The sequence below is a fragment of the Rhinoderma darwinii genome, chromosome 5, assembly GCF_050947455.1.
Source record: "Rhinoderma darwinii isolate aRhiDar2 chromosome 5, aRhiDar2.hap1, whole genome shotgun sequence".
NCBI classification, from domain to species: domain Eukaryota; kingdom Metazoa; phylum Chordata; class Amphibia; order Anura; family Rhinodermatidae; genus Rhinoderma; species Rhinoderma darwinii.
In genome coordinates this window covers 41459942-41486428 of record NC_134691.1, presented here as the reverse complement: position 1 = coordinate 41486428, position 26487 = coordinate 41459942, and the positions used below count along the sequence as shown (strand labels likewise).

The 26487-nt window shown below is 41.4% G+C and overlaps 1 protein-coding gene across 1 annotated transcript in view; it reads right to left on the bottom strand.

The window, feature by feature from the left end:
* UBR5 (ubiquitin protein ligase E3 component n-recognin 5) overlaps window positions 1-26487 on the bottom strand; it is a 96411-nt gene that overhangs the window by 31890 nt on the left and 38034 nt on the right. The window contains exons 7-22 of the mRNA XM_075825900.1: window positions 24650-24809; window positions 24268-24417; window positions 23236-23447; window positions 22177-22293; window positions 21941-22051; window positions 15089-15243; window positions 13597-13714; window positions 12996-13180; window positions 11449-11558; window positions 8307-8419; window positions 8063-8206; window positions 4593-4704; window positions 4049-4203; window positions 3631-3828; window positions 3022-3232; window positions 2772-2898 (exon numbers count right to left, since the gene is read on the bottom strand). Of these exons, the coding sequence (XP_075682015.1) occupies window positions 2772-2898; window positions 3022-3232; window positions 3631-3828; window positions 4049-4203; window positions 4593-4704; window positions 8063-8206; window positions 8307-8419; window positions 11449-11558; window positions 12996-13180; window positions 13597-13714; window positions 15089-15243; window positions 21941-22051; window positions 22177-22293; window positions 23236-23447; window positions 24268-24417; window positions 24650-24809 (2378 nt within the window). The remainder of the gene's footprint in view (window positions 1-2771; window positions 2899-3021; window positions 3233-3630; window positions 3829-4048; window positions 4204-4592; window positions 4705-8062; window positions 8207-8306; window positions 8420-11448; window positions 11559-12995; window positions 13181-13596; window positions 13715-15088; window positions 15244-21940; window positions 22052-22176; window positions 22294-23235; window positions 23448-24267; window positions 24418-24649; window positions 24810-26487) is intronic.

Genomic DNA, 26487 nt, shown 5'->3' with positions numbered 1-26487 from the left:
AGCATGGGACGCCCTAAAGCAGTCCCAGAGGAAAAAAATAATAAAAAGTACAGCCATGCGACCCACCTAACGGCAGCCTGCAGCACCTTGCAACCCAAACTGGAGGTTGAAGAATGAATTGGTGAAAATTTGCCGATTGTGTACACCAAAGCTCAGAAAGCAGCCATGCAGACCTGAGCCAATGAAGCTTGATGCCCGGCCGACCAGGAGCCCTTGCAGAATGGGCAATAACAAAGGGAGGAACTATGCCATTAGACAGATAGGCTTCTGACATAACAGACCGCATCTAACATGCAGGGACCACATGAGCCACGCTTTAAAAAAATAAAAAATAAAAAAAGTCTTCACCTAGAAACCAAAGACCACTGAAAGAGGATGGACAGAGCAGAGACCTTACCCTTAACCCCTTAATGACCAGCCTATTTTGGACCTTAATGACCAAGCTATTTTTTACGTTTTTCAATCATCGCATTCCAAGAGCTATAACCTTCTTATTTTTGCGCCGACATAGCGGTATAAGGTCTTGTTTTTTGCTGGACAAGTTGTATTTTTTAATAGCACCATTTGACATTTCGCCACTCATTTTTGCGTCCTAAATCTACGCCGTTTACCGTGTGGTATAAATAACACAATAACTTTATTCAGCGGGTTGTTACGATTGCAACGATACCAAATTTGTATAGATTTTGTATGTTTTACTACTTTTACACAGTAAAAACACTTTTTTTTCAAAATTATTTGTTTTTCTGTCTCCATATTTGAAGAGCCGTAACGATTTTATTTTTTCGCCGATGCGGTCGTATGAGGGCTTTTTTTTTTGCGGGGCGACTTGTAGTTTTTATTGGTACCATTTTGGAGTAGATGCGACTTTTTGATCACTTTTTTATTACATTTTTTTTAAAGTCAGTATTCACAGAAAACAGCAATTTTTCCATAGTTTTTTATTATTTTTTTAACGGCGTTCACCGTGCGGGTTAAATAATGTAATAGATTTATAGTCGGGGTCGTTACGGACGCGGCGATACCAAATATGTGTAACTTTTTAACTTTATTTTGTTTTTTTAATAGTAAAGCAGTTTGTAAGGGGAAAAGCTGGGTTTTCATTTTTTTCACATTTTTTTTCAAATTAACTTTATTAAACTTTTTTTTCACTTTTTTTACTAGTCCCATTAGGGGACTATAATATGCGATTCTGCGATCGAATTTATAATACACTGCAATACTTTTGTATTGCAGTGTATTACTGCCTGTCCGTTTAACACGGACAGGCATCTGCTAGGTCATGCCTGCGGCCTGATCTAGCAGGCATTCACTCTAGGCAGCCTGGGGGCCTTTATTAGACCCCCGGCTGCCATTAGAGACACAGACACTCGGCGATCGCATCGCCGGGTGTCGGTGGGGGAGAGAGGGCGCTCCCTCCCTCTCTCCAAAACCACTCAGATGCGGTGCACGCTATTGAGCACCGCATCTGAGGGGTTAAATGTGTGAGATCGATACTAATATCGATCTCACACGGCAGAGCAGGGACGCTCCCAGCCCTCAGCTGCCTCTAGCAGCTGAGAGCAGGGAGATCTGACATCTCCCTGCTCTGTTTACTTATTCCGATGCCGCGACGTAAAGTCTATGGCATCGGAATAAGGCCCATTAGTGACCGACGTAGAAACACGATGGGCCGGTCACTAACGGGTTAAGGGACGACAATCCAAGTCCTTGCTCAAGGGCTGATTGCATTAAGGACAGGGTCCTAGGCGTGGAACATCAATCAGATGAAAACTACACTGGTCGCAACAGGAGAAATAAGTCTTCCATGTACGGTGGAACACCTTAGCCGAGTAAGGTTTCCTGGCCAACGCTGTCTGGATGACTGGTTCAGAGACACAATCCCTCAGAACCTCTGCTTCAACATCCACACCGATAAACGCACATGAGGTCAATTAAGCTGGAATACCAGAACTTGGGAAAGAGGTTGAGTCGAATTGTTAGACGCATCAACAAGTCAGCTTCAAAAAGGTCGGCAGACCAGGCTAGCGAGGCAAGTCTGGATCACCAGGACTGTGGAAACTCCTTAGGGTATGTGCACACACACTAATTACGTCCGTAAGTTACGGACGTATTTCGGCCGCAAGTACCGGACCGAACACACTGCAGGGAGCCGGGCTCCTAGCATCATAGTTATATACGATGCTAGGAGTCCCTGCCTCTCTGCAGGACAACTGTCCCGTACTGTAATCATGTTTTCAGTACGGGACAGTAGTTCCACGGAGAGGCAGGGACTCCTAGCATCGTACATAAGTATGATGCTAGGAGCCCGGCTCCCTGCACTGAGTTCGGTCCACTACTTGCGGCCGAAATACGTCCGTCAATTACGGACGTAATTAGTGTGTGTGCACATACCCTTATCATTTGAATCTCGATCACTCTGGAACAGAGCAGAAGGGGAGGGTAGAGATACAGGAGGGAGAACGCCCTATTGACCACCCTGTTGCCAGGGTGTCAACTGCGATGGCCCTGGGATTTCCACGCATAGGCACACAGATTAGTACCTTGTGGTTGACACAAAGATCCACATCTTGGGAGCCCCCCTTTTTGCAAAGTTCATTAAATACGTCTGTGTGAAGAGAGAACACTCTGCTGAATTCAGTCATTGCCGACTTAGACCACTTCTCGTATTGCAGAAAGTGCTGGTATACACGCCGCCCATCGAAGGACCTAATTAGACTCATACAGAGCCACCCGACTACGAATTCCTAATAAGGGAAACAAATATTTACCTTCGGCTGCTGGAGGATCCAGCCCGATTTCCAGGGCCATTACTGGACACCACGGAGATGGCATTGGCTATGGCTTCAACAGCAGAAAGTCTTTCAGCGAACGTATTCCTCTCAGAGCGCTCTGCTTCTGAAACAATGAGAATAGTCATTTGTATTCTAAACATTTAACACACACATCAGAACATAAAGGGTGTGGATTTACAGACAGTAAAGAGGATATAAGTAAAAAAGTTGATGGTATTACCCTTACCCTCCTCCTCCTTGGTCTCCTTGTTGCTGGTAGGGAAGCAGACGGAGACGCAGGCATGTAAGATATTACGATTGCCATCACATCGGTGACTGAGAAAGGACTGCAGCATCTGGGTGTTTTGATCCAGAACAACGCCCTGTTCCAGGTTCATCAGGTACTGTCTGCAGGCCTCATAATCACACCGCAGGATGTGCTGCATCAAGGTTTGTTTCTAAAAAGGACGAAACAAGGTTTACAAACTAGAAGATAAGTCTACAGAAACACAAAGTCGTTTTAGACCAGGGTAGCAATTTACAAATCTTTCCATGTATAGATTAAATAAAAAAATTAAAAAAATAGCATCTAGAAAAGGAAAAAAATATGTGTCTTGGTGGTCTCTGCTGATGATAAACCAAGACACTGAACATGCACCAGTTTAATAACTTACTAAAATTATTACTAAAGATCTCAATAGAGAAAACAATGATCAATCTGTCCTCTTCCTGCATTAACTGTTCACATTTTTTTTTGGCAAGAACAGCTGCGATCCTTGCCTAAAAAAATTCTACTATGGAGTTTGTTTCCCAAATATAGTTTAGACACAGCTTGTTGCAGAAGACCAATCCATACCTCAACAGCCATTATAATGATCGCAGCCTTCTTTTTGATGGTAGAGTTGGCAGGTAAATTAGCCAGCGAGTGGACCCCCATTCCTAAACTGCTGATTGGAGGAAGATCCAACCAATCAGGGTCTCGAATGCCTCCCATGCAATCTTTAGCCATGGGATAAATAGTGCCATTTCCATCTCTAAGAATAATAGGAGATTCCTGCAACATAAAAAAAAACAAAGCGATCTAAATACAGTAAACTTTTTTTTTTTTTTTTTTACAATGTTTTTGTGTCACTGTATATTAGAGATTCACATTTTCAATAGGAAAATAAAATTGTATGTACAGAGAAATTCCAGCATATTTTACTCCCAGAAAAATATATGAATGCAAACAAACCATAAGTATAATATCCCTTGAAAAAGAAAAAAGTACAGACCTGTCCTGCTGTGAAAATGGCCACATTTCTCTCATTCTGACCAAGGAAAGCAATGCTGCTAGTGGGGAAATTATTCTCCTGTTCAGCTTTTCCAGTAGCAAGGTCAAAAATGCAATACCGCACCCACGTACCGGTCTTAAGTACAGCATGGACTCCTGTACACAAACAGAAAATTCAAAGTCACCACAATATGTGCACAATACTGTAGGCAAACAACAAATCGTTTCAAACCAGTGTAAAACAATATTTTTTGGAAATTATTAGAGCCAAAAATAATTTAAGAAAACAATTCGGAAAAGTGTTCAAAAGGAAGAAAACGTAACTAAGTAAATTAGGCATTTGATATTTCAGCACCTACACAATATTTATTTTAAATAACAGAATTTTTGGCCCATATAGATATATATATAAATCAAAACACAGATCGGTACACGGTTTAAAGTTATTTATATAGGTGTAGGAGAAATAACTTTACAGATTCCGTAAAGTAGTCTCGAAAACGGCCACGATAATGAAGATTCCATGAAGTTTGGTTTGACGTTACCTTTAGAATCTACATTAACAGCGAGGATTTCCGTTTTTTCAGGAATGCACAACTTTTTAGGAGTCCTTTGGAAACAATCAGGGACTTTCGGCGTTCCACCGGTCTTCACAACCTACAAGTTTCCAGTCCAAAATATAAGAGAATGCATCAGAAAGTTACATATTAAATCAGAAAGTTGCGTTTAAATGAGGTTATTATAGATATAGTAAAATATTATATATTTATTTTTTTTGGGCCCATCCACAAAAAAAAATCATCATTTCATCATTAGAGGTTGGGCGAGGTAATGACCGCTCTGTTGTACTACTGGAGGGCTATAAAATGCAGGAGAGCAAAGCTGGATTTACACAAACAGATCGACCATAACGAGCGCCGATCGCAGATAATTACAGGTATATTGTCGCTTGTTTAAAGGCTCTCTACTGGGACCAATGTAAAGTGTATGGGGACGAATAGTCGTTACTATGATCATTCGGTCCCTATACAGTTGACCAGGTCAGCAGCATATCTCGATTAATAACTCAGCTGTCAAACTCTTGTTCGTCGGCTGATTGCTGCCCTGTTTACAAAGGGCAATGATTGGGAACGAGCATTCGTATGAACGCTCTGTATGCATCTCCCGTGTCATTTACTGGTCTCTGGCTGAGGGGGCAGTACTCCATCACTTCTTGATCATTGAAGCTTCCATAAAGCACACACATCCTGCTACACGGTCTATCCAGGAAATACAAAAATGAATGGTGTCTCCCCAAAAGGAAAGTGCATCTCACAGGAAAGTAAATGTAGACAGTAAACTCAGATGGCAGAGGGGAACCTGGGAGAGCAGATCTGGCCGATTTAGCAAAGAAGCCAGGGATTGTCAGACAATGTCCTCGTCCCAGGAACGTAGGGCCAATCTGTAGACACTTGGATGGCTGGAATACCTTCAACCTTCTTGAGCACAGATAGACGAAGATGGCAAAGAGAAGAGGTGGGGTAGAGAAGTGGGCACATGGAACCACCAGAGCAGCGTTCATCCTGATCACTAGGAGACCTGGCGTTCTGGAGACCAACCAGGGAACCATGTGGTTTATCCAGAAGGCAATGAGGTAAACGTCTGGGGTGCCCCAATACTCGCAGAGCTGGACAAAGAGGTTAGGATGGACAATCCACTCCCAAGGTTTCAGACTAAGGTAGTCTGCAACCCAATTTTTCACTAGGGGGATGTAGATTGCAGAAACAATGTTCTGCCTATTTATTTCCTTCATGGCACCCTTGCCGCAGGTGTCACCTTGATGATTGATGTTTGCCAATGTACGTCTAGATATGCATAGAGAATTGGCTTTGATGGCAAGATACAGCTATGCATACAGGATACATAGAAGCTGTATCTCAAAGTAAAAAAAACGTAATAGAAGTCAACTTAAAAGCTGCTTATAAACCAAATAAAACCTGTACAATAAAAGTGTACATAGTCTAAAAACTCTATAGGAGATAAAGAAAACAATAAAACCAGCGCACTCTGCTGTTTTTGTATCAGCCAACTAAAGTCTATGGGATATGTCATCACTACCAAAAGACCAATGACAACAAGTCTGCTCGGATAGTCTCGGCATGACTATGCCTCCAGTCCCTGCTGCCCCCGGGTGATAGGATAGAAATCTGTCTACTGAAAACACATTGTGCAACAAGATCTGACTCTGGAGTTAATCTTACATGACTTATTCCTTCTCAGCCAAAGGTGTCATTCAAAACACAGCCTCATAACGCATTGAACCTTTCAATACTTTCCTTGAGTGGAATCTATACTGTGAATGCGGTGGTGAGGGTGAGGAAGGTACAGATGAAAAGGACAGTTCCGGGGCTAGTGCACTTGCTCTGGACCTGTGCTATTTACTTGAATAGAGTTGGACAGGGGTGGCCGGTCAGGGAGCTACAGCGCATGTGCTAACAATGCTCGCTCCCGAAATCCCAGCCAGCCTCAGAAATAGAGAGCAGTACCGCAGCGGTGGCCGCAATCATTGAAAACACATCAAACAACGCTCTGGACATAGGGTGGACCAGACATATCTAAAACTGAAAACAAAAGGTATTTACAATAATTCATTGATTTGCATTTGCTACAAAAGAGGATACGGTCGTCTAAAATAATAAGATAGTGAACTACAGAGTTAAGGTAGAAAACAAAAACTAGTGCTATAAAACCACTATCCCGATACCTAGAGCCTTGGTAGATTTATTACATACACTAGCCTAAACAGTCACATCATACTCCAGCTTCTTTAAGGGACGCACACCTCTTGATAACCGTCGAATCTTCGTCTGCCAGTGCGCCACTGAATGAAATTTACGCCAGCTATTATGTATGCCACTTTTTGGCGTAAATTATAGTAAATTTTAAATGCTGTGAATGGCCACATCCCCTTCGGCAAACTCCACACATTTTTTTATTATTATTTTTTTTATATGTGGAGAGACCAGCATGGAAAACTAGCATAGAAATGTTGTTAAGTTCCCCGTAATGAGTCTCTTAACTGGTTTATTTCTTTGCGGTAAGTCATCAGGGGTGAGGTAGGGTGCAAGAACCGGTATAACCAGCTAAGTAAGCGATCAATGACATTCTTGGTTTGTGGTAATCATAAGATGAACTGCTTTTGTTAAATATCAAAATGTGAGGTGTCGACCAGCACCAACAAGAAAGGAACAGGAAAGTAGAGGATTGTACAGACCAGGGCTTTCCAAGCTTCTTCTACGGGGGCCTTACCAGCAGGAACATGGTTATGCCTGGGTTCACTAGTGGTCAAAGTACTTACTAAAATAAAATATTACTAAATCAGACAAGTACACAAAAAAACATTTGCGATCCCGCATCGCAATACATACAGAACGCCCCCCCTTCTTCCATAGTCCATAGTATGCATGCTCATACATACTAACATCACATAAATCAGTATCAAATCCATAATATATCATCTACAAATCCATTGCACATTTGAAAAAGAATGAACAAAATCCCCCCAAGGCCAATCAGAGCACTCCACACCTCATATTATCTACCTGACTATCGCGGTCTAGACTGCATTCCAGCCGCAACATCCGACGATGAACTCAGGCCCCTGCTTTGCACCCATGGAGACCATGTTTTATCAAATGTATGCTTAACATTCCTAGCTGTGTAAATGTTATTCCATGCGTGTTAACCACGTGACTTTGTTACAGAATTCCGATAACGTAGGTGGTTTATCATCCAGCCAATGTTGTGCAATAAGCTTCCTAGCCACATACAGCGCTCCACTCATTTCTATGGGGCTGCTGAGCGCCATCTTCAACAGTCCATAGAAATGAGTGAATGCAGAGCATGGCCACTACCACTCCAACCATATGGGGCGCGCAGGAACGGCAAGGCAAGCCCATTCTTGTGATCAGATCCCCACCGATGAGATATTGATCACCTATCCTATGGATGATTATGGGAAAACCATATATTGTACCTGGAGTTCATCGATCCTTAAAAGTCTGCAGTCTTGGAGGAGAGATGATGGGTCAGGATCACAGCCAGGAGTGCTTTGGCTGTTTGAATTATTTGACGTGCCAGGGAACTTCACAGCAACATAAGCCCCATCAACTTTAAGCACCTAAACATCACACACACAAAAAAAAAATAAATAGTTAAAAGGCATTTTAAGATGCAAATTGACAAGAGTGAAAGAAGTTCTGTTAATATCAGGTGCGAACCTTTCCCACAGGGACATTCTTCACATCTTCAACAAACACAACTTCTCTTAGTGACCACTGCTCTTCATTGACCTTCTCTTCCTCTTTAGGAGCTGGAGTAGATCGTCTACGTTCTGGGTAGGGTAAATTAAAAAAAAAAAAAAAAAAAAACAACAACTTCGGTTTATCCAATTTTACCATACATTGCATGTGGTATGACGTTTCTGAAATGGTTTGACAGCGTACAGCTTAAACTTGAAATAAATATAAATACCACAAGTTTTTTTTCTTTTATGCGCATTTTAATGCACCAAAATCTGCATTAAAAGATGCACGTTTAACCCTTTCCCTGCAAAGGACGTATATCTCATAGCAGAGGCACTTTAGTTGCCACGGATGTATCCAATACGTTCTTGTTACTAAATACTCCAGTTCGCTTTAGAGAAAGGTCTGTCTAAAGTTTTTTTGGTCTAAGATTTTTGGCTTCAACAAGAACGTAGAAGCGATCTAGTCTGAGGTTGAGCACATTACTGAGAGCTGCATTTTATTTGCAGTTCTCGCTTGAGCCTAGGGCTGGCTGATGGGGCCTAAAAATAATTTTTTTTCAGCCTAAAAAGACACTGTCACTACTTTATTAATCATCTCCTAAGTAATCTAATAGGCGCTATGATGCGAACTACAGTGTGGTTCGTTTTCTATATATGATAATGTGGCTCTAAGAGACAAATAGGAGGTGACTTTTTTTTCACTCTGGTCGGTGTAATGTTTTCTGTAGGACGCTGTCGAATCAGCTTCTCCCTCTTCCCTGCCCAGCAGCACAGTGTGATCTTATAGTATACAGCTTCCATTCCCGACTGTGTATTCAACTGGCGAGATCTCCGGTTGTGTCACAGCTAGAACGGTCCTGGTGTCATATGAAAGATTAGAATCTCCTCATTCATATGCCACCACTATTGTAGGTGGTCCACAGCCCGAGATATGGCTGTTTGTAGTGATCCCCCTTCCCTCCAGCCTCCGTCTCTCACACTGTGTGAAGCAGCTTCATGCTGATAGGACAGTGTCAGAGGCTGTGAGGAGGCTCCACCCCAGGAGAATCGCTGCTGTTACCTCCCACTTGTCTAAGGCTCAGTTACATATTTAGAAAAATGCTTAACTTTTAAAATAAACATTTTGAGACACAATTTTCACTATCAGTGTGACCACGCCTACTAGATTAGCTAGGAGATCGGGCATTACTAAACTAGTGACAGTTTTGTGATTTAAAATAAGTGCCTCTATTTGATTTTGCTAAAGGGAATTGCATGCCCAGCTATTACAGAAATTATACTGTATCAGAATTGTCCCGTAGGTTTTAAAGGAACAGTGTCATCACAAATTATTTTTTTATATGTTAAAGATGTTAGTGCTTTATTAAAAACGTTTATATTTGTGTGTTTGTGTTTTACTTTTTCTTATTTTTACACTTTTTCTTCCCTATGGGGGCTGCCATTTTTTGTTCCATTTCTGTATGTGTCGATTAACGACACATACAGACATGGAATACGGCAGCCACAGTCCCATAGGGACTGCGAACGGCTCCCGTCCCATTGACTTCTGTGTACGGCGTCTGTGTGGGAACTGCGCATGCGCCGCTCCCACACAGTCCAATTTGAAATTGGCGCCGTCCGGCGCCATTTTCCTGTGGACCGGAAGTCGCGGCCGGACAGTAATATTACTACTTCCGGTCGCGGCTTCCGGATTTGTGCACTTGGACCAGCGGCAGCAGACGGAGCGGACGGGCCGGAGGGAGCCGCAGCGGCAGGAGCAGGTAAGAGATTTCAATGTATGTTCGTGTGTGTTTACTACTGTATGTAAACCTACTACACTGTGTGTTAGCTCAAAAAATGGCGACACACAGTGTAGGTTACACCGTTCAAACCCCTCGTTTATCCCGGCACTAGCCAGGATAAAGGAGGGGGGGGATGCTGAGAGCTCACTAGAGCGAGGGCTTTTTACCCAATTTTGCAATGCTGCAATTTTGGGAATAGCTCCATCTAGTGAACAGAAATGGGAAATATTATAAATTAGAATTAATTTATAATATTTCCTGACTCGTGAAAAAAATAAAAAAAATTTGAACAATGTTTAATCACCTACACACTAATTGTTTAATTTTAAAAAAAAAACATGTTTTTCTGGCAACACATTACCTTTAAGTGTGATCAATCTCACTTGTATAAAGGGACAATTCTGATAAACCGTATATTTTCTGGAATAGCTGTGAATGCAATCCATTTATTTAAACGAATGGGGGCTATTGTGATATAAAGGACACAGTCTCTCTCTCTCCCCTCTTTAGATTAGAAAAAGCCCTAAAAAAAGGTGTGCCCCCTTCTGGTCTTCATCTGTACACACACAGGATAGTCTCAGGCAACACCCCTAGTTCAAATATGAACCTGACAAATGCCATACTGCAGAGAAGTTGTACAGATGTAGCAGAGCAGAGTTTTTGGTTGAGTTCAGTTATACACGCTTATTAGTGACTGCAGCTATACGACAGCCAAGTAAACGCACCAAAAAACGGCTGAAAATACGGGGGGCTGAAGGCCTCCAAACATCGGACCATTGATTTCATTGGGAAAAAACGGCACACCATTTGTAGATACGGCACGTAAAAAAAAAACCTTAAAAAAAACCACACCGTAAAAAAGTAGTGCACGTCACTTCTTGAGCAGTTTTTTATTGTCTCAATCGTAAAAACCGCTCCAAAAAACGGTCATAAAAAACGCATCAAAAAATGCCTGATGCATAAAAAAACGGCTGTAAATCAGAGGCGGTTTTCCCTTGAAAACAGCTCCGTATTTTACAAGCTATTTTTTGTTAAGCGTGCGAACATACCCTAAAAGATATACAGGGGTCCAACTCGAATAAAAAATATTCTCATTGGAGACAAGCCTTTTAAAACCAAATGTACGTTACACAAATGTAACCCGAGTAAACACCGCAATTTCTGAAATGATAGATTTAATGAATACACTCTTTACACAAGTGACCTATGTGGAAAAGTGACCTATTTAAATAACTGCATAAGAGCATGAAGATCAGATCCTTTCGGTTATAAAGGTCCTCCAAATAAATTCCATAATACAAAAACCATTAAAAAAAATAATAATCAAAGACTTACTATATGGCATTGAAGCACTGCTGGCAATGGAAGACGCATCACTACAGGTGGATGCAGGAGATGGAGGAGGTCCCATTTCGGTTTTTACAGGCTCTTGTTTACTTTCAGGTCTTGCAATAACAAACAAGGATTTAGTACACAAAGTGCAAAATACTAAAAACTGTACCAAAAATAGACTCAAAGCTAACCAAATGTGGGCTCTGCTAACGCCAGTGTCATGGCCTCTGTGTATGAGGCCTCTTTGACATGGTATTGTTTTGATCAGTATTTGGAAGCCAAAACCAGGAATGAAACCTACACAGAGAAAATGTACAATGGAAAAATGTGCCCCCCTTTCATATTTTGGACTTACTCCTGGTTTTGGCTTACAAATAATGAGGCAAAATACTGCCGTGTGACAGTGGCCAGAAGGGCATGAATGCTTTGATGGATCCGTTTTTAAAGGAAAGGAGTTCTGTTTTTTTTTTTAATTTAGTAACTATTGCTTTTTATAGAATGTAAACTAAAAAATATTTGAGGTTTTCACTTTAAAATTATTTATTTATTCATACCTTTAGTTCTGTATGGGGGGGCTGATTTTTTTTTTCCCCATCTGTGTATGTGTCGATGCTATACGGCACATACAATGCCATAGAGATTGCGAATGGGAGCCGTTCCATTCTCCGAAAAGTGTGCCGTCTGTGTGTGAATTGCGCATGCTCAGTCATGCGCAGTTCACACCAGTAACACAACGAAGCTCGTTCCTAGAGAGAAATCCAGCGCAATTTTCATGTGGAACGGAAACCGCTGCCGGACAGTAAGTTGACAACTTCCGGCAATAGCTTCAACGAAGCGGAGGCGCAAGGAAGAGGAGAGTAGGCGGCAAGAGGTACTTTCTGGCGGTGTATGATCACTACCGCTGTGCAGTAGCTCCGAAAATGGCGTTGCACAGTGTAGGCGGTTTGTAGACATTCAATCCCCTCCCCCGCCCAGCACTAGCCAGAAGAAGGGAGGGGGGGGGGATTGAGTGAGGACACTAGAGGAGAGTGTGTCCACGCCAAATTTGCAGCAGAAGTCAATGAGGTTGCTTTACCACTGTGACCATGCTGCAATTTTGGGAACTGCTCCCTCTAGTGGCCAGCACATCGAAATATAATTTAGAATCTAATTTATATTTTCGGACTTCTGAAAACAAAAAAAAAAACAAAAAAAAAAAACATCAATGTGTTTGTCAACTGAAAAAAAAAAAAAAAAAGAAATCCTAGCGACACATTCCCTTTAAATAAACCGATGAATCCTGACAGACCCTTTTGGTTTAGGCGTTTCGCCATGTTTCCATCGGGATTCCAGCATTTCTGGCGGCAAGAATACTGCTGCAGAATGTGCAAGTCTTGCAAGAAAAAAATAAATAAAGTTGGGAGGCCTGAAGGAATGCCCATAACACATAACCGGACCTCAGTCACACAATACTTATTCTGGACAGCTTTGGGGAAATCAGATATCTGCTAATAAGTGAATTAAAAAACCATTGAATTCATAACAATGCAGTGGTCGGCGCCTGCACTTACTTGGCCTCTGTGGTTTTGCTAGTTTTCTCCAAGTTTTTTAGGCTCTCCGGTGAACGCAGTTGGAATCTGCAGCTGTCATTCATATTCCAAACAGACTCCATCAGTACCCCAACTTTTGGGATTCCAGCACTAATGGAGAAGGCCACTGCCCCCGCATGATAAAGAGGGTTATTTCTTAAGCAAACCTGTGAGGAAGAATAATATTAGCATTGCTGCCGAAACTGGACAAAAACGAGACTGTGAAAGACATACATTCTGTCTCTATCCCGGACTACAGCAGCACATACCACCATCATCTGTGTTAAGACCATGCTCAGGTTGATAATCCCCCCCCATTATTACTACTATTAAGCTTTTTTTCTCTATCAGATTACTGTACAGTCCCTGAACAAGCTAGAGGGTATAGTTGAGCAGTCTGCTTTAATGGAGTTCATGAATGCAGCCGTGGCAAACTCAACCCCGGACCAGTATAATACAAGTAAAGCAAGTGATTTGCAATTTCCTCCTCTTTTATGCATATATCTATGTCATCTTATAAATCCTATTCTATATTAGACAATTGTGTAATCAATAATTGTAGATAAACTATCTAGTTTCTCACCTGGGTACCAACTGTAATGTTTGGCATTGAAGAAATTCCAGCACTGGATTTGGGTTTTTTGTTTTTTGCTCTGGCTTTTTCAAGCATTTTTTTCCTCTGGCTAAAAGGAACAACGCCCCTAGAAAAATACAAAGGAAACAAAATTGCAATTTGTTATGCACATAATTAATTACTAATTTACACCGTGTGGACAGTTTTAACCCCATACTGCACAGGTCGTGTTAAGATGCACTCAGGCAGTGTTACTCAATGTAACTAACCAATGCAAATTCTCACCAATATACTGTATATTCACATTGAAGTCAAAATAGCCTCATACAGCCATAAGCAGCAGCCGTATACCAACCTTTGCTTGTATTACTATTCTAATCAATGCTGCTAGTCAACAAGACGGACTAAAGACTCATCAGGGATTATATGGATTGTACGAGGCGGCTGCATGTGTGCCACAGTCATGCTGCTGCGGAGGAATGGAGGACCGGGAACCTCCGTACTAGTGATCAATTGCAATTTAACCTGTCTATAAGTGATACAGGTTTGTGGCTAAAATCACTTCAAAGCCTCTCTCTTCCACCCGATCTGACATCAGGCATGAGACACCGCGTTTAACATAGGACTGTTGTCGAGCAACCCAACAGACGCGCCGGCAGGTATCATGCGCATGTCCTATTAATTATAAGACTTGTGCACAATACCTGCTGGCCGTCAGATGGTTGCCTCTGTGTGCAGCAGAATCTGTGAACGCTTGATGTCAGATCGGGCGATAGAGGCGCTGCACAACCCCTTTAAGTATCAATGTTAATAATGTTATTTAAAGCTGCATCACAAACATCAATGGCTGAATGAGGATGTTAAAGTTTCTACTTCGAGGGGTTGCCTCAGGACAGGCATTAGAATGATTGTCTAATAGGCATTAGTGGCAGATCGCTAGTATTTGCCATTAATGAGCGATCAGCGGGGTTTCAGATTCTGTGACATCTAACCACTAGAGCAAAGTGGCAATGGTGCTAGAAATGCATCATGCCACGTAGTCGCCCGTCAGCTTTCTTCCGATGCCGCATGGTTTCACCATTATAGTTATTGCCTGCCCATGCGGCCATCCAGAAAAAGCAAGACAAAGCTGACAGGAGGCGCTGCCACTTTATTTTAGTGATTGATCGGCGTCACATTCAGAACCCTGCTGACCCGACATTAGTGGCAGATCTGCTCTATATGCCATGAATGGCTATGCACAGACAACGCCTTTAACCCACACGGATTATCCCTGTGCTCCGGGAAGAGGAGTCAATACTGCAGAACCACTTATAAATAGCATTACTAGTTGCCATGTTTCTCTGGCTGACTAATGGATTCTTTCATGGACTATATCCACATTCCTAATAATCCAAATAAATCTCAGAAGATCGTCAGGGTTCCTTTAGATTCACATACAAAGGGCTAGCGATCCAATAAGCAAACAATGCAGGCTGTTGCTCTGAACAGATCTACTCACCACCAGTACAGATTGTTTTCCAGTTGTGCACAAGTGTACAGCGCACAGCAGTGTAGTGACACAATCTTCTCTGCTTGCAGCTCTGGAAACACTTGGGCCGTGTGTTCTAATTTTGAAGCGACTGAACTTAACGTCTCATCTACCCATGTGGCAACCTAACAAAAGAACTAGGTTATATATTGAAGGAAAAGTTTACATGCCAGAGAAAAACTAGTTACTACTGGGTTAACAAGTCTAGCTAACTTTGACAGCTGAACTAAAAATGCACATATTGAGAGATCCATTTAATAGGGGCATCTATAGAATGCCACTGAAGAGTTGAATCTACACCGCTCTACATTCAGGGGTGCTATAAGTTGCTTCAGCTTTCCGCTAAATTGGGTGGTGGGGAAATCCAGCCACAGCAACTGCAGGTTTCAAGCGGACCACAGAGTGTGATCTGTCTGACCAACGATCATTCAGGAGACAGCCATCTCCTGACGCCACCATAAAGCATGGGTTGGCATAATGGACATGTTATTTCTGAGGTGAGAATAGGAGAAGTAGCTATAGACAACATGGTGCCACCTATTTCTAGGAAACAATAGGATCAGATTAGTCTAAATACATCCTGACCAATCCCTGCTCCCATCTCCCACCCAAAAAGGGCTTGCCAGGGGACAGCGATGGTCAACAAAAAATGTCAATGACCAGCTTAAAAGAGACTGTCACCACATTATAAGTGCCCTATCTCCTACATAAGGAGATCGGCGCTATAATGGAGGTGACAGCAGTGCTTTTTATTTAAAAAAAAAAAAAAAACAATCTATTTTTCACCACATTAGGAGCGATTTTAGATTTATGCTAATGAGTTTCTCAATGGACAACTGGGCGTGTTTTACTATTGACCAAGTGGGCGTTGTACAGAGGAGTGCATGACGCTGACCAATCAGTGACCAATCAGCGTCATGCACTTCTCTCCATTCATTTAGACAGCGCATAGGGATCCTGTTCGTATAAGACAGCACATAAGGATCTAACACATTAACGATACTGAAGTGTTTAGACAGTGAATAGACATTCCACGGGATGTCTATTCACAATCTCTGCACTTCGTTACGGTTTCTGTGGTAATTACAGCAGAGTAAGCGTAATCCCGCGTCATTACACTGTAAATGACAGGTTACAACGAGATTACTCTGCTCTGATTAACTTCTTGTCCATTGAGAAACTCATTAGCATAAATCTAATACCCCTAATAAAGTGGTGAAAATAGATTGTTTTTTTTTTAAAATAAAAAGCATTACTGTCACCTACATTATAGCGCCGATCTTATGTAGGAGATAGGTAAGTTATAATGTGGAGACAGAACCTCTAACTCTTTAGGGCATTTATATTTAAAGTACACCTGTCTTATGGCAAATTCTTAATTACTCTCTGAAACCGCAATTACGCCAGTGTTTTTCACCATACTGCATAAACACCACATTGCCTTTATTGGTTGGTACGATTACAATACAAGACAATAGAGCTCTACCCCTGACGAAGCTGCACTTGGAGTCAGCGATACGCACGGGGAGGATCCCTATGCTACAGTCTTTCGGGTCACATATACCTTTATACATTGCTCTTTCTATATACACACACACCTATTTATTTTTTCACCCATCGCATCTCCCTCTATTTTCTGGAGACGCATATGCTACTCTGATGTCACATTGTTTATATATACACATATCCCAAAGTTTTATGTATATTTGCACTTTAGATTGCTCTTTGTCATTTTTTTAATTCAGTCTTTTAGGGTAGGTACATTTCAGTACATCTACTTTGAAATTGCTGCTTATTTGTCAGTAACTCTGCTTATTGCACTCTCTTTGTATAGTCACTAGTGTTGTATACAGGAATTTGTATTCTGCTACTGGTTTAATTACATTAATGTATCAGTCTTGTGTGTCATTTGTATTTCTACACCTTATAGGTGAATTCTGCAACTGGCCCTGTGACATATTGCACATGGACCGTTTTTTTTCTATCTAATATGGTCACCTTATAATGTACACTGGTTTAGAATGCACTTTTTCCTAATAAACTATTACCTTGCTTAACTATTGTTTTAGTTCCACTAGGGGACTTCGAAACGCGATCTCATGAAGCTTCGATATACTCAGTGTAAAACTGACAGGCAATTAGGTTGCGACTTTGGCATGGCCTAATAGGCATATAGCCATGGCAGGCCTGGAGGCCTTTTTTGCCCCTGGTTGCCATGGCAACACCCATCTGCGTCCCGATGTCGCGGCTGTTGCAAGATGTCCGCTGTATATTACAGCCGGCACCACGCCAGTGTCTGTGCTATCCACTGGGCATACCTATAAGTCCTACTGCAGTCTAAATGGTTAAAGAGAACCTGTCACAAGACAAACCTTTTTAATAAAGAGCATCATTAAGTTAATAATCATAAGTGCTGCAACAGGTGCTAAACAGCACCCCAAATGGGAGAATGAGGGACAGTTTTAATAGAGCATGCTCTATGTCTATTACAGCGCCATGAGGAGCCATAATAACAGACAGCAGTGGTCTCCCACCAGTGGCTTGGGAGCTACATGGGGCTCGCAAAACCCTGCTGTATGGCTCACCTGAGTTATAACCATATGCTCTTGCTACAATAGGACATCTGTATTAACAATATTACATTTCCTATCCCAAAAAAGTGCTAATGGAGCTGAGGAACACCAGGGTGTTCAATTTCAAAACTGAAATGTTGACCAGCAGTGTTACCAAAACTGAATGTGGCTCACAAGGTATAAAAGGTTTGGGACCGCTGCTCTACAAGCTTTTGAATGTCATCATGAACTCCAGGTCATGGTGATGTTCAGATTGTTTAACCAGTTCAGGACCGGGCTATTTTGCGCCTTCAGGACCAGACACCGTTTAGCCATTTTTAGCACACATTAGTTAAATGGCTATAACTTTTTTATTTGTTGGGCTAACGACGTGATTTTTGCGACTTTTTTTCCGTAGACAATGCAGGTTTCTTTTTGTATCGTTTTTATACACACCTTTTTTGCCATTTTAGAATTTTTATTCATAAAGTTTGAAAATAATAGTAAAAAAAATAAGCTATTTTACGTTTCAGCTATTTTTTTTTTGGTAATAACATAGTTTTACCCTAAAATAGACCTTTTATTTGTGATCGTCGTTGTCTACCGTAAATTTTAATATATTACATGTCTATATTAGGGTAATTGGGTCAGCGCTAGCGTTACAACAATGATTGGCGGGGGGGAACGTTTTTTTTTTGGGGTGGGTATTTTATGTGTATTTATTATTTTATTTTTTTTTGCACTTTGCTTTATTATTTTTTTATTACTATGGTCTGTCCCCCAAAGGTCAAAAAAGACCTTTGGGGAACTTTATATATTTTTTTTACACCATCTTTTCCACTGTAACGGGAGCTTCACAGCAGCCCCAGTTACAGGGGAAATCAGCCCTCTCATAGTGACGATTGTCACTAATAGGGCTGTGCTGGGTCTAGTAAGACCCAGCAGCAGTCTGTCAGTAACGGCACCCGGCGATCATGTGACCAGTCACATGAACACCGGGAGGAATAGAGACAGCGGCGCGGGGCCGCTGTCTCTATTCCTATACACAGCGTTCATTGAGCGCTGTGTAAATAGACATCGGAGAAGACAGAAGCAGCGAAAGCTGCCTCTATCCTCTCCTCAGGGTCCCCGGCAGTCACTGACAGCCGGAGACCCGACATTCAGCAGCCCGATCGCACGGGCAGCAAGTTAAAACCCAAGCCGTAAAAAGTCTATGGCTCGGGTTTTAAGGACCCTGACCGCTGGCCGTAAATATACAGCCAGCGGTCGGGAACCAGTTAATCACTTTCTCACCCTTTCACTGTAAAATCTTCGATCTTGGTGTCAACATTAAAGGCTATGTATATATTTGAAATCCTTTTTATTTTTTATTTTAAATAAAAATATATCAGTGTGTTTTGTACAACTTTCCATATACTTTATTAAAAATAATTTTTACTTTCGAGACAGCTGCTTTGTATCCTGTATACAGAGCAACTGAAGACCTAAATGTGTCAGGTCAGCGGGTCCTGCAGGATCAAGTTGTTACTGATCACATCTAAGTTCATAATGTATTACAAGTGGATCCTGCATTTCAAGGTGTACATAGCCTTTAAAGAGAGACTATAACCAGGTTTATGCTGCTTTATCTGAGGGCAGCATTAAAGAGGCTCTGTCACCACATTATAAGTGCCCTATGTCCTACATAAGGAGATCGGCGCTATAATGTAGATGACAGCAGTGCTTTTTATTTAAAAAAAAAGATCTGTTTTCACCACTTTATTAGCGATTTTAGATTTATGCTAATGAGTTGCTTAATGCCCAAGTGGGCGTGTTTTTACTTTAGACCAAGTGGGCGTTGTACAGGGGAGTGTATGACGCTGACCAATCAGCGTCATGCACTCCTCTCCATTTAGGCAGCGCATAGGGATCCTGTTAGATCAGTATGTGCTGTCTTATACTGACACATTAACAATACTGAAGTGATTAGACAGTGAATAGACATTCCACAAGATGTCTATTCACAATCCCTGCACTTCGCTAGTTTGTGGTAGTTACAGCAGAGCAAGCGTTATCTCGCTGTAACCGGTCATCTATCTGTAAGTACCACAGAAACAGTAACGAAGTAACAGCCCTCATACCGCTCAAATGGAAAAATTCAAAAAAGTTATAGCTCTCAGAATATGGCGACAACACTCAAATTTTAGTTTTAACAATTCGTTTTTTCCTTGTAAAAAGTAGTAAAATGTGTGTGTGTGTATATATATATATATATATATATATAGTATATATAATAAATAAAATAAAAAAAATTTGGTATCGCTATAAATCACATTGACCCACAGAATAAAGTTAACATGCCGTATTTACCGCACGGTGAACGCCATAAAAACAGAGCCCCCAAAAGACGGAGGTATCACTGTTTTTTTTCCTATTCCACCCCACAAATATTTTCTCAGTTACCCACTACATTGCATGGTACAACAAATGGTGCCGTGAACATCTACAACTCGTACCGAAACAAGCCCTCATACGGTAAAGTTTCCAAATATCAGGATTTCGGTGCAATATTCGGGGCGCAAGATGAAGTTTTACTTCCCAATTGTGTCTGTAGGGTAGGTGGTAAGTAAAAGATTGATCAGTGTTGTGATAAAGGAACTTTAGTTCAAGTTACCACTCACTCAGAGGGGACTTGTCAGGTTTAGAAGGGGGGTGGGGGGGTCTTATTTTTATTTGGTTTAACTAAAGGATGGAGACTATGAGAAGTGGCACATTTAATCAACTCATGCGCCTAATCAGATCGTCCATTCGCTGCCTACTGTTTACCAGCAACTGAAATCAGATATTTGGTCACTTCAGTTTTGATGATTTTGTGAAAATGTGTGCATGTATACAGACATTAGTGGCACGTATGAGCTCTGAACATCTTAAACTTTTATTTTTAGGAGGTGTTGTGTATCCCAGGCTGTTAGGCTTAGACTTTTAGTCACAATGCTCAATTGTGGAATTGATCCTAGTAGGTCAGTTATAATAGTTATACAAACTTCTCTGCAGACTGAGGGCTCATCCACACTTAGCGGAATTGCTGAAAATTTTCTGACCGGAATTGCTGACGAAAAGCATGCAGCAGAATACAGTAGCAGCAAAATGGGTGCGATTTAACAAATCTCATCCACACGCTGTGTAAACATTCATAGCAGAAATTGACCTGCGGGCGTATTCTTCGGATCGCAGCAAGTCAATTCCTGCAGCGGTAAGTGGACTGAATAGCTGCGTGTTTCATAGGAGAGGTCACCATCTACCAGCAATGTATTAATAAAGGAAAAAACGCAGCATAAGACGCTCCATTCTCTGCAGTCAAAAATGCAGGAAATGCTACGGTTTTGCCAGGGCAGAAAGTACAATAGTTTTAACAGAATTGCTGCAGAAATCTTCTGCAGCAAATCCGTTATATATATATAAAAATATTTTCTATTAAAAACGTTTGTATTTATTTGTGTGTTTGTGTGTTACTTTTTTCTATTTTTACACTTTTTCTTCCCTATGGGGGCTGCCATTTTTTTTCCCATTTCTGTATGTGTCGATTAACGACACATACAGACATGGAATACGGCAGCTCCAGTCCCATAGGGACTGCGAACGGGGCCCGTTCCATCCACTAACATGTACGCCGCTGTGTGGGAACGGCGCATGCGCCGCTCCCACACAGTTCAATTTGAAATGCGCGCCGTCCGGCGCCATTTTCCTGTGGACCGGAAGTTGCGGCCGGACAGTAAGATTACTACTTCCGGTCGCGGCTTCCGGACTTGTGCACATGGAGCAGCGGCAGCGGACGGAGCGGCGGCGGCAGGAGCAGGTAAGAGATTTCTATGTATGTTCGCGTTTCAGTGTGTGTTTACTACTGTACGTAAACCTACTACACTGTGTGTTAGCTCAAAAAATGGCGGTTAGACCGTTCAATCCCTTCGTTTATCCCGGCACTAGCCAGGATAAAGGAGGGGGGGATTCTCAGAGCTCACTAGAGCGAGGGATTTTTTCCCAATTTTGCAGCATAAAGCAATGTGGTTGCTTTACCACATGCAATTTTGGGAATTGCTCCATCTAGTGACCAGTGTTGGGAAGTATTATAAATTGAATCCATTGAAATCGTGAAAAAAATAAAAAAAAATTAGAACAATGTTTAATCACCTACACACTAATTGTTTAACTAAAAGAAAAAAAAAATACATGTTTTGCTGGCAACACATTCCCTTTAAAGGTAAAATTATACTAAAAACAAAAATTTACAAACCTTATTGTTTTCTGTAGCAACCGTTGCTCGTATACTATTTGCAGAAAGAAGAACAATTTTCTCATTTGCCAGGCCCAAGAAAGCAGTTCTTGGATGATGAAGCAATGGATTCTAAAAGGGATAAAAAAAAAAAAAAAAAAAAAAAAAGATTCTTAATCGTAGTCAATTAAGCCATTTATTTATCCCACGTCACAAACGCGTAACTTATTATTGGAAAGCATTACAAAACTGACAACCTGTGGATTCCTATACGGTTCAGATTCCAGCCATTTCCACTGATACAGCTCTCCTTTACTGCTCACTGCAACCATTTCTGAATACAGGGCTCCAATGGCAATAAATTTAGTTCCATCCTTTATAATAAAAAAAAAAAAAAAAACATGTATAAAAGCCATTATGAAGATGGTCTTAAAACCACAAGCATTTCAAATATAACCAGGAGTATGAAATACATATGTACTGCACATGAAAGTAAATTTCCCCACTTGAATACCATGTTACTTTAATCCAAATAGATTGAATATTCTGTTCTGATTAACTTCTTAATATATTTGTATAGCAGTTGGCGCAGAGGATGCAAGGGGGTGATATATTAAAGAGGATTAAGTTAAGTAAAAGGGAGTCCACCGAGGCGGGCACTTGATGTGCAAGCGCTTCTTGGCTCTCAGTGAATGCTGCCAACTTACCCTTTGCTCCAAGTGCTGGCTATTGCAGCCAACTAGGCTGCTGGAGCGGTCACTCAGAGCAGAGGGGATGGCAGAATGCATAAAGTGCCCGCCTCAGAGGCATTTGCCAGGAAAACGAAACTTTGATTTCTCAGTCATGCATCTTGCATGACCAAGACAAAAAGTATGATTGCAATATCCTCCTTTTACCCCTATATCACGCTGTAAGAAGTTTTGATGCTTCAAATCTGCTAACAGATTGCCTTTAAAAGTAATTGATGGTGCCTGCAGCGATTACTAGGGGGAGCTTACTGCATACTGTTTATACCTTGAACCCAATAATCAGGAAGCAATAAGCTCTTAAAGGGGCTGTATAATATTAGAAAACATTGCTACTGCCTTCCAAAAACAGCACTACACCTGTCCACGGGTCATGTCTGGTATTACAGAACTGTACCATCTGAATGGGGCTGTGCTGCAAAACCACTTTCAAACTGTGGACAGGTGTGGCAGTGTTTCCAGAAGGAAGCAGTCATGTTCTTCTAATCCTGGACAACCCCTTTAAACCTCGCCCAGTAACAGCCAGGATTGTATCATTTTAACAGTCTGTGTACGAAAACTACAATATACCTTTTCTGGCCACCACTGCAGATCTTCTCCTAGTGATACTGGACTCAATATAGGAGTGTTCTTCTTGTCCAAACTGGGCTCCCCTTCTTTACTTGTGGAGCCTCTTTCATTATCGAATGAGGACCCATCAAGCCACCTCCTCTCACGCAAGCGTAAAACTGACTCACGTTCGCGCAACAGCTCAGAGTCTCTTTCTAAGGGAAGAAGGAGAACTGGTATGCAATTGGGTCACACCAGTGGGATAAAAGTAAGCCAATCTCTATTTAAGACCCTTCTTATCTAGCAGCAACTTAAGCTTATGTATGCCTCAAAGAAATGATCTCCATTACTACCATTTCTTGGTATTTAGGGTCATAGGACTAGTGCTATTTTCACACCAAGAGGTGGTTTGTGAGCTCAACATGCTTCTATGCTCAGGAGGAACAAAATTAAACTGTCCTATTTTGAAGAAAAAAAACAAAACAAAAATGATAAAATAGCTTGGACAAGAAGCATGGTTTAGCCCTAAATGGGATGTTTAAAGCAGGACTAATGACTAAGAGGGTCGAAGTACATATTAAAGTGTAGCACAGGTTATTGGTGCTGGGTGCATGTCAGTACACCCCCTTAATGGACCAGTAATGGCCAAAAAAAAAATAAGAAACAATTAAAAAAAAAAAATAAGGGGGCAAGGAGGCAAGAAACCGGATGCAAATGCCAGGAAATAACCTTATAATTGATCACAAGGAACCCATACACTATTAGAGCAGTCAAAATGTGAAGTCTTAATTGGGTCATGATCAATTTGGCAATTAACGGTTTGCCATGAGGTCCAGTATGGCACTGCCAAACAAACATCGTTGGGAACCTGTAATTTTAAATGGAGAAGTTTCCTCTTTTGGTTTAACTGGGCCACCAAGAACACTTACTGATTGCTTTGAGGGTCTGGCATTGGCCTACATATATTTAAAATAAAAACCAAAATTACAAGGGAAAGCTAAAAACTAGGACATAACACTGCTAATTTCTAAGAAGACAAAGGCACAGAATTACCTCTAGATGAGCCTATCCTGGAAAGTGAAGAGCGCCGAAAGGATGGATAACCAAAGTAGCTAATATCTTCTGAAAACATAGCATCAGCATCAATTATGACACTTGGGTGAGCAGAATGAATGTCAGCATCCAGCAGTGACATAAGATCCTCTATAAACACAAGGATCACAAGCCGTCATTAAGCAAAATATGAAAACAGAACGCCATGAGACATTTCACTACAGTCACTAACACCTAGAAACGAGGTCACATATCCCAAACTTGTATATACAATGTGACCACGTTTCCAGTGGCAATTCATTGCCTATTAAGACTCTGTTCTTAGGAAATAAGGCCACCCCTTGACGTGAGTAATTGACAGGGCAAGGAAGTAAACACTAACCTCCTGGTAAGTAGGATTCACTGGCTGTGTCGTCTCCATCATCTCCATCTTCATCATCCCTGCTCAAGAGATTGTTCACTGCCAAATTCACGTCAAGATTTGTCCTTTGTAGTTCTCTTATAATGACGCTCCGAGACTTTCCTTGAAGGACAACCTGTGCCTATAGGACGCAAACCGGAGTGGATGGATACGATTTACACAACAAAATTAGGCAAAATAGCGGTGCTGGAGACATTGATAACATTCTGAGCAAATGAAATACACTTTATTACACCAAGCGCAGGGCCGGATTTATTACCTTCACGGCCCATGTACTGCATAGTGTTATTTTTAAAGGACAGGTGTCGCGAAAATATTTTTTTTTTATGTTTTTGGTTTTAGTTGGTTAGTAAAATAAATGGTGTTTTTTGTGTTTTACTTTTTTCTTTCTTTTACTTCTCTATGGGGGCTGCCATTTTTTTTCATCTCTGTATGTGTCGATTAACGACACATACAGAGATGGAATACGGCACATACATCCCCATAGTGAATGCGAACGGGAGCCGTTCCATTCACTATAGCGTACGCCGTCTGTGTGGGAACGGCACATGCGCCCCTCCCACACAGTCCAAAAGGAAGGTCTTCGGCCGAGCGACATCCGGCGCCATTTTCATATGGACCGGAAGCCGCGGCCGGACAGTAAGATGACTACTTCCGGTCGCGGCTTCCGTCCATATGTTCAGAAGCAAGCACTAGGAGCGGAGGCGGCAGGAGCAGGTAAGTTATGTTTGTGTGTGTTATACTGTATCTAATCCTCCTACACTGTGCATTCACTGTGCATTGGCTGAACATTCAACCCCCTCCTTTCTCCTGGCTCGAGCCAGGATAAAGGAGGGGGCATTGTGCGAGCCCACTAGAGCGTGTGTGTCTACACCAAATTTGCAGTATAAAGCAATGAGGTTGCTTTACCACATTGCAATGCTGTAATTTTGGGAATTGCTCCCTCTAGTGACCAGCACAAATGTTATAAATTAGAATCTAAATTATAATATTTCCTGACTTGTGAAAAAAATTAATAAAATTAGAACAATGTGTAATCATTTATTGACTAACCGTTTAACTAAAAAGAAAAAAAATATATTTTTCTAGTGACATTCCTTTTAAAAGGGTATGAACAAATAATTTGTGTAAATAGTATGATCACTTTACATACACACACATAGTAATACCTGTATAGTAAAAATGTTGTGGCTAAGAGCAGTGCTCATTGTATTTGACAGCTGTGAAGCGCTCTTTGGCTGGAATCACACATGCATTTCTTTGCGGTAGTTTTCTTGAGAAGTGAATACAAAGGAGGAGGTTTTTTTGGGGGGGTTTTTTTAATGCAGAAAAAGGATAAAAGAAGAAGAACTAAGCACCATGCCTTTGAGCTTTTATCTCATACATGCGTTTCTCCTGCCATTTTCAAGGTTCTATACAGAAACCTTTGGAGGAGACAGTCATATCTAAATCATGTTGCATTTCCATAAAATTTCCACCAACCCCATAATTGCTACAAAAGCACCAAACTACTGTATGTACGTAAGCTTTCACTGTAGACTTTATTTCACCACACATCTAGCCGCAGAGTCTAAGCAACAAAAAAAAAAAAACCACCACTACAGAAAACACAAACTGCTGTGTGTGAAACCGGCCAAAAAATCTGCCACATGCGATTCCAGCTTTTAAACGGATTGTGCCACAATGGACATCAGGTGATGATGGTTTTTCTTCAAATAATCTCCTTAAAAGAGATTGTCACTAGTTTAGTTATGCCCCATCTCATATCTAATCTAATAGGCGCTGTCACATTGATAATG